This window comes from Salmo trutta, chromosome 12 (assembly GCF_901001165.1).
Source record: "Salmo trutta chromosome 12, fSalTru1.1, whole genome shotgun sequence".
Classification (NCBI taxonomy): domain Eukaryota; kingdom Metazoa; phylum Chordata; class Actinopteri; order Salmoniformes; family Salmonidae; genus Salmo; species Salmo trutta.
The window spans coordinates 68,474,012-68,482,500 of NC_042968.1; the positions used below are offsets into that span (position 1 = coordinate 68,474,012).

The 8,489-nt window shown below is 45.5% G+C and overlaps 1 protein-coding gene across 1 annotated transcript; it reads left to right on the plus strand.

The window, feature by feature from the left end:
* Positions 1 to 590: 590 nt before the first annotated feature.
* Positions 591 to 6,714, plus strand: LOC115202605 (uncharacterized). Its single transcript, XM_029766701.1, has 15 exons — positions 591 to 796; positions 1,378 to 1,555; positions 1,656 to 1,890; positions 2,105 to 2,199; positions 2,316 to 2,515; positions 2,705 to 2,783; positions 3,083 to 3,261; positions 3,493 to 3,822; positions 3,950 to 4,348; positions 4,521 to 4,724; positions 4,823 to 4,883; positions 4,993 to 5,209; positions 5,799 to 5,876; positions 6,000 to 6,087; positions 6,210 to 6,714. Exons 1-15 carry the CDS (start codon positions 591 to 593, stop codon positions 6,292 to 6,294), a joined length of 2,634 nt encoding a protein of 877 aa, XP_029622561.1. The 3' UTR covers positions 6,295 to 6,714.
* Positions 6,715 to 8,489: the final 1,775 nt, after the last annotated feature.

Genomic DNA, 8,489 nt, shown 5'->3' on the forward strand with positions numbered 1-8,489 from the left:
TAACCTTTACTCAACGTCACCATGGTGATCAGTGGGCTGGTCTGGTACGGTGCAGCTATCTGGGACAAGAGATAGGAGCACAAGGAGCTTGTGATGTTTATCCCCTCCCTCTCCTTCACATTCCCAAAGCCAACCCAGGCAAAGGAGTGAGAAACCCTCACCATATTGAATTAGAGCCTATGTGAAATAGCGGCTTACGGGAAAATTGCTAGAGAAACACTACGACTGCTACTAGAAAATGTCACAAAAGTCTGTCTTAGTTGAGTTACAATTGGCCCAGAGACTCAAATAGTGTTACCGGAGTGCTAAAGGATGGCTTGCTCCACTGTGCCCAGTGGACTATGATTTACTTACTGGACAGCTTATATGGATGTATAAACTCTGTACCCGAACCACAACTTTTGAAAACTCACTTAGCACCAACCCGGTGAGTATTTCAAGCTTATATGTTCATATAATTACATTTGTATTATTGTAAGGACAGACCGCGTCGGAGAGCTACACAGGCAATCATAACCAAATCCTAACTCGGGACTCCCTTTTATCCCCAAAAGGCACTGAAGTCCTGAAGTAAAACTACTCCTGACAATATGGCCTGTCCTTGCCAATGTCCCTCAGAGAGATCACTGTCCATGCTCCTGTGTCCAGAGCCCACTCATGTGAAGGCTGCGTTGGAAGTTCTGAGTAGGTCTGCTCAGGAGAGCAGAAAGCAGCTGGTGGTGGAGATACTGAAGGTTCCTAACAGAGAGCGCTACATCAGGACACTAGAACATTTACTCAGCTCAACAGACTCATGGTGAGTACAGGTTGATACTACTTGTGGACACGTTACAGTTTTGTCAAAATAACTGCCCTGTTTACACCTGAGCTCTCAAACAACCCATCACGTACTCTATTCCTAAAGGTGTGTCATGCAAACATACCTTGTGATCAAGGATGCATTATGGTGTTTGTATGTGCACCTATACAGTACAATGTTTTATTTGACTGTAATAAAGAAGTAATTAGTCCCTGCACATCAACGTTTGTGCTGCTAAGGCAAAATGCACGTCTTTCCTCCAAGTAAACGTTTGTCCATCCTCTCCTGTGCAGTGAGAGGAAAAGTCTTCCCTGCCTTGTACGGGACTCGCTTTGCGTTCCCATAACAGCAAGGTCCCCACCCAGAACTCCAATAAGTGATATGGAGGCTGGCTGCCCTTGAATATGCCTGAGTTTAACGTGACTACTGAATGTGACTACAAAAGAAAATCATGTTTACTGCTGTTTGTAATTTACACAACCAAGGTTCCGAGACACATTTACGTAAACCTCTAAACGCATATTAATATCAGCCTTTACACTGACTGGTGGTTAATGTTTTTCCCCCTGCTCATTCAGGCTTTGCAGTACCGCAGCCTATCTTCTTGGAGTCCTGGTGGAGAGAGAGGAGGTTGTGCAGCAGCTCAAGGCCAAGGCTCCAAAGGGCAGCAACAGCCTTGTTGGGACTCTAGGGCAGCTCCTAACCAGACATGATCCAGACATTGTGATGAATGCTGCTGGTGCCTTAGCCTCTTTGGTAATAGTGTGTGTGTGTGTGTGTGTGTGTGTGTGTGTGTGTGTGTGGGGCAGCCTTACCAGAGACCCTCTCTGTCTTGAATCATCCCTCTCTCTCTCAGGTTGAGAGCTCGGCTGGACGTGGGTGGCTACAGAGAGACCAGGCTGTGTTTGGGCAGGTCTTGACCAGCCTGTTGACCCTGCTGGACCAGGGACTGGAGAGCATGGTGAACTCTGCTGCCCTGATCCTGGCCAGGCTGTCCCTGTGTGATGTGGCCTGCCAAGGCCTGTTACGCCACCCCTCAGCCCCCAGCACCTTGGGCTGCCTGGTACAATGCCTGGCACACAGCCATACAGGTCAGAGCTAAGGACGCAGGGGGGATAAGGTCTTGTGTGGCAAAACATAGTGCTGCCAATGCTCTGCACTATTGAACCCAAAATACCAGTAGGAATGGTTTTATTGCTTCGCTAGTCGGGATGTTTTGTCAAATGTTGACAGTGACAGGTTTTCTTGTTTGACTGATAAACGTTTAGCTGCATGCTTCTAATGGCTGTTTTTCACTTGTAATAGACACTGCTATGAATGCAGCCTTTGCTTTGGGTCGTCTGTGTGGAAGTGAAAGAGGCAGGAGTCTCATTCTGAGATTTGCGCCAGAGTACCAACTGGTAAGACACCATACACATCTGTTGAGGAGAACAGTGGATGGTGGAATAAATAGTCGATTTTGAATCCACACCAAGCTCTGTCATTCAAAAGGGTCTTGTAATTTTCATCTCTCCAGGTTCACAGTCTACAAGCCCTTATGAGTGAGGTGGCTGGGCCAGAGGCAGGACAGACAGCCTGTTTTGCATTGAGTTGCCTAGTAACAGAAGAAGATGGACACGCTCTGGTGCTGGGTAGCCCATCCCTTCCCAGCCTTCTTGATGCTCTTCTCTACCGCTTACAAACAGAAGACCAGGACAGTGCCTGGTTTGCTGCCATGTACGTATGTCACTCACGCCTCCCTTACACCCCAGGGCTTAACTCCTTCCATGATCAAGAAGCATTAATAGTCTCACTGTACCACTAGAGAACATGGAAAATATTTCACAATCTATCACAGTGAAGTCAGGTTAGGTAGCTAGCTGAAGCACACCGTCTCACCCTGCCGTCCCTCTCTCTGTCTCACAGGGCAGTGAAAGTATTCGTGTCACGACCGGCTGGAGTGTTACACGTGCGAGAGCACAGATCTCTGAGGGAGCGACTGAAGGTTGTCTTATTACAGTACTCTCTGGAGCATTTATGTTGAACCAGTTTATGCTAATGTGCTTGGTTGGTCAGTTATTACATAGCCTATAGATATTTTTTTCAATATCAATAGGATGTCTATTACTACATCAATCATATTACTATATAAAAGTTGTATTATATATCTCAATATCCATTAACAGTTATCAATTGTTGGTGGTATAACTGTACATTAAAGTGACAAAAGCAATTAATGAAGATGAAATTGTCTTACTTGCATTCATTACATTGTCTCAATCCCTTTCTGACTCTCTCCTCCAGTCTCTCTCCAGCTCTCCCTCCATTGGCAAGGATCTCAGGGAGGAAGTGACCTCATGTCTTAGGAAGCTGGAGCCACTAGTCAAGCCATTGCCACCGACAACCAGGCGCCTCCCATCTGAGGCCTGCACTGTGTCATGGGAGAAGTGTTTCCCTGAGAGTGGCCTAGAGGTCACTTACAGGTCAGCTGGATGCAGGAATGTTAAGGAGTTTTATTATAGGGACCTTTTCACCAAATACACCCTCATAATATTCTTAGAGGAAACCAGAAAATATCAAACTGTGATAACAAACAACCTATTTCACATTGTGGCATACTGGCATTTAACATAGAATTGCAGAAATAACGAACAAATACTAAAAGGTATATTTTTAGCAATAAGCTGATATGTGGTCTCTTTTACTGTCCTCAGCCTTCTGGACAGAGAGACAGTTCTGTATCGTGGAACCCAATGTCACGTGACTTTACCGGTATCAGTCCTCAAACCTGGACATGAGTTCTCACTCCGACTGATCCACTCTACCGCCGATGGAGACACCAGCCCCTGCAGCGAACCCGTGCTATTGGTCATAGAATCAGAGGAGACGGGGACAAGGCCTGGTCCTCCACAGAAGCTGCGCGTGATTGGATGCACAGCCTCTCATGTGCAGCTGAGTTGGGTTGCGCCGGCGGGTGAGCTGAAGCCCCAGGTGTATCAGCTGTATCGTGGGGAAACACTACTAGATACCACAACAGAGCTGAGGTAAATGATTCTATAACAATCAATGTCCATTTTTAAACAGCTCCTTTTGAGTAAAGAGTTATCATCCTCCACACAAAAGCCTGGAATATTAACCATAACACCAAACTTATATTATGTTATTTGCCAGGGCTGTAGTGGGGGGTCTGTCCCCGGGAACCCTTTTCCAGCTGGGTGTGTGCGCAGTGGGGCCTGGGGAAGAGGTGGGCCCCTGTGCGGAGGTGGAGGTCCGTACAGCCAAGGACCAGGACCACGCACCCAGCGGCCTGACCATGGTGGTGCTGGGCAGGCATGAGCTGCAGATCATGTGGGGGGCTCCCCTGGTGCCCCTGGGTCGCCTGTTCAACTACGAGCTGAGGCTGAACGGTCGCGTGGCTTACTTGGGCACGGCGCGTGCTCATACTGCCCGCCATCTGGCCGCCAACACGGCCTACACCTGTACTGTAACGGCCATCACCACCAGAGGGCGCTCTCAGAGCCGGTCCGTCACTAAGAGGACCGCTCGCGACGAGTACCCGTACACACAGAGGTGAGAAGAGGAGAGACAATCAGATTATATCTAACATGTAGCTTGTGTGACTGAATCTATCCATTGACAGGGTGGACTTTATTAAGAGTGCTCCATCTCAAGTAATGCTCTTTCCCATGTGTGGGGGCCATATCACAAGCCACAGTTTTGTTATATTCTGGCTGTCTATCAGGTGTCTGTACTCCTCCAGCCGTCAGCCTCCTCCTAAGACTCCTTCATCACCCCCATCAGTCACAGAGGCAACAGAGGTCAGACGAAAGGTCTCGGAGATCGGGGAAAAGGCCAAGAATCCCCACTCTGCACACGACCATCTGACCAAGGTCCATCTGTCCAGCAGGCGATACAGAGGGACTGATCACGACAGAGAGAGACACAGGTTACCCTCATCTGAAACTAAGCTATGTCATATGAGAGATCATCTTGACGTGTAGATTTGTTGTGTGATTTTATGTCCTTTTCTTTTCCTTCCTCCAGGCAACCTTTGGTCTCCACTTCATCTGCTGGCTGTGAAAGCAGCAAAGTAGAATCATCTGAGGTAGGCCTACCTACACTTTGATATCTTAGACAGTGCAGTAACAAAGCAATTTTGAGGGGATTCCAAGTGCTAATGATTTCTCCTATTTTACTGTATTTCTTTGTTCTAGATGATGACCATGGGGCTGGTGAATGGATATGATGCAAAGGCCTTATGGAGGAGAGCCAAAGAGAGGGCAGGAGTATCCGTCTGCCATGCTGGGCTTCCAGTCCGGCCCCTGCTCCATCTCCAGGCTAAGACTGAGGAAAATCTGCTTGAGAGGCAGTCCCACCGTGGCATGGACCAGCCTTTAGACCCCTCATGCCTCAGGGCCCAAATAAGCCCATGTAGGTAGTCTGTTTAGACATCCTGGTTGTCTCCCACAATTTTCTAATGTTCCGGCTTAACACGTTTGTACGTAATAGAACGTCAGTTTGGCATAGAGGAGCTACGTCACTGCCTATGTCACTACCTTATCCGCATTGAATAAAATATAAAATAGTAGCTAGCAAGATGGAGATCACAGACATTCATTTGAATGAGTTCATTTTGCAAGTGGCTAATTTACATCAATTAAAACCACTGCAAAGGTTTGGCCTGCAAACTAGTCAGAGAAATACTGACAAATGTCTTCCTCGAGCTGTGTATGCAACTGGTTCACCTCTGATGCTCACAGGCAATGTGTATTGGAAGAGATTTCAGGAATGTGACGTTCTTTTCCTCGTGATTTGTTGGGAGAGTTGTCTGTCTGAAGAGGGCCCTCCCCGGATTAAAAAAAAAGAAGCTTTATTGAAGTTGCCAAAAGAGTAATTGAAAATAGAACCTAGTCACTGCTGTTTCCTCGGGTCGAGACTACCAGGTAGGTTATATTTGTGTGTCAAATAGATAGAGGCTTCACTGGTCATGTGTAATGGTGCACCTATTGTATAACCCCAGGGATGCTTCTCCAGTGGAGTGCTCTCAGAAGAGGACCTAGAGACAGAGGAAAACTCCCCTGTATCCCCCATCATATAGGTGAATATGCTACACGTTAGCAACATTAGCAACAACACAAATGCACTATTCCTGTCACACAAATCTGTTTCTGTCTATGTCTGTTCTTGTGTTTATGTCTGTTTGTGGTGGTACGTACTTCAGATGCAATGAAGTTAGTCCATCCCATTCCTCCCTCCTACCCACAACTGGACTGGACAGGAAACTATAAAGACAAGCTGCTGAGAGACAGGTAGGGGTTCTGTTGACTTTTTATCTGGAACTTGAATGCTCTGCTGTCTTTCAATAATGGGTTCTGCCATAACATCCCTTCCTGTAACCCTAACCCTCTGTCTGTGTCAATCTCTGTCCTAGGACAAGGCTTTTGACAGGACCAAGAGTGCAGAGCGAAATCAGAGGAAGACATCCCCTAACAACAAACTGGACCAAGCTAAACTGATAATGATCTGTAGAGGAAAGCATGGGTTTACACTGAAAAATCTAAAACAAGCAAAGAATGGTGCTTCTTCAGAGAATGGTGCTTCTTCAGAGAATGGTGCTTCTTCAGAGAATGGTGCTTCTTCAGAGAATGGTGCTTCTTCAGAAAATGGGTTTTGGGGGCTCGTCTCAATGTCTCAATACCAGTGATTTTTATAAAGACTGTGTGAATGGAAAATATAAAAATCAACACTGTTACAGGCTTGTTATTTAGTATTAATGACCGGAATTCATTTTTTTTAAATGTTTTGTCTATTTTGATGCCCATGTTTGTTTCAAATCACTGATGTGAAACTCAAGTCATAGATTCTAATTTTTGCATCAATCATATGGTAAAAAAGTATTACTCTGCAGAAAATAAACTATCCCACCAAACAAAAGATTTTTCTGTCCCTAAAATAGAATAAAGTAATGTATCTCGCTCTTTACTCCTTCAACCTTTATGCAACATATTGGTGGCCGCTGCAGCTCAGCTTAGAAGACACACATTCTGTTTTGAAATGTAAAACTAGATGATGAAATGTATTTTTTCTGCCATTATTGTCAGATTATCCAGCCTCGTCATAATTTTACTAGTGTGTGTGTAGTTGTGCCTGTGTTGTGACCAGAGACATTTTAGAGGACATATTCAACATCAAGCAATCATCTCAAATTGGGTTGCACATTTTGGGGAATATACAGAGGTGGAAACTTTCCATGGGAATTAACGGGAATATATGCAAATTAATACCATTTAAATGTATATGTTTTTTGCATTGGATATATTTACCATATCATATGGAGACATAAACCTTTTACCTGATCATAAGTAGACATAATTGCAAATGATTAAATCCTTCCAATAGAAATTTTAAAAAACTATTTAGTTACGAATTGAACTTTAATTAAATGATTTGACTCTTCACATGGGATGATTTCACTGAACAACAAAAGAAAGGGAATATTGAATGATCCCCAATGATCCATTGCATCTCCCAAAAACATTTTCAACATACATCTGTAAAATGATAGTCTACAAACTAAAGCTTTGGTTGTCTTCCTCTCAGGACGATAGAGGCAACAGGGGAAAGAGCCTCGGATCCACCAAGTCCCTTCCACCAGGTGGCTGATGAGATATGTTGGCACGACTGCAATATTGCATCTCCATCCCAAAGCCCTTGTTTGGAAGTGTACTTCGTCACACTGCCAAGAACCTTGCCCTCATCCAGGCCAAGGTGGCGAGACACGGTAGTGATGACACCATAGGCCTTGTTGATCTCTACACCAGACAGGATGCTCTTGCCAGCATACTTGGGGTCCAATGTATGCCGTGGCGTGTATGGGCTTCAGGCAGAAGTCTTCATGCTTTTTGATGTACTTCAGAACTGCAGTTTCCTCTGCTTAGAGCAACAGTGAAGTGGGCAGGGCAGTACGGATTTCTTCTCATACATCTGCAAGCAGAATCTGAACATCAGACAGGATGGCATTTTCTCCCTCAATCTGTGCAATGGCTACTGCTATAGGTTTCAGGAGTTTCAGGCTGCTTACCGCTCTCTCCCAAAATACATCATCCAAGAGGATCCTCTTGATGGGGCTGTCCATATCGGCAGACTGCGATATGGCCATTTCTTGGAGAGACTCCTTCCCATCCAGGAGACTGTCAAACATGATGACAACACCACCCCAACAGGTTTTGCTGGGCAGCTTCAATGTGGTGCTCTTATTCTTCTCACTTTGCTTGGTGAGGTAGATTGCTGCTATAACTTGATGACCCTTCACATACCTAAGCATTTCCTTGGCTTTCTTGTAGAGTGTATCCACTTCAGTGCCATGATGTCCTTGAGGAGCAGATTCAATGCATGAGCAGCACAGCCAATGGGTGTGATGTAAGGGTAGGATTCCTCCACTTTAGACCAAGCAGCCTTCATGTTCGCAGCATTGTCTGTCACCAGTGCAAATACCTTCTGTGGTCCAAGGTCATTGATGACTGCCTTCAGCTCATCTGCAATGTAGAGACCGGTGTGTCTGTTGGCCCTTGTGTCTGCTCTTGTAGAATACTGGTTGAGGGGTGGAGATAATGTAGTTAATTATTCCTTGCCAACGAACATTCAACCACCCATCGGAGATTATTGCAATACAGTCTGCCTTCTCTATGATTTGCTTGACCTTCACTTGAAC

Bases quoted from the DNA above. Each gene is read 5' to 3' on its own strand.
- LOC115202605 (XM_029766701.1), top strand. From the start codon at position 591: ATGGCCTGTCCTTGCCAATGTCCCTCAGAGAGATCACTGTCCATGCTC. The intron at 3,823-3,949 runs GTAAATGATTCT...GTTATTTGCCAG, and splicing joins GATACCACAACAGAGCTGAG to GGCTGTAGTGGGGGGTCTGT. The intron at 4,884-4,992 runs GTAGGCCTACCT...TCTTTGTTCTAG, and splicing joins GCAAAGTAGAATCATCTGAG to ATGATGACCATGGGGCTGGT.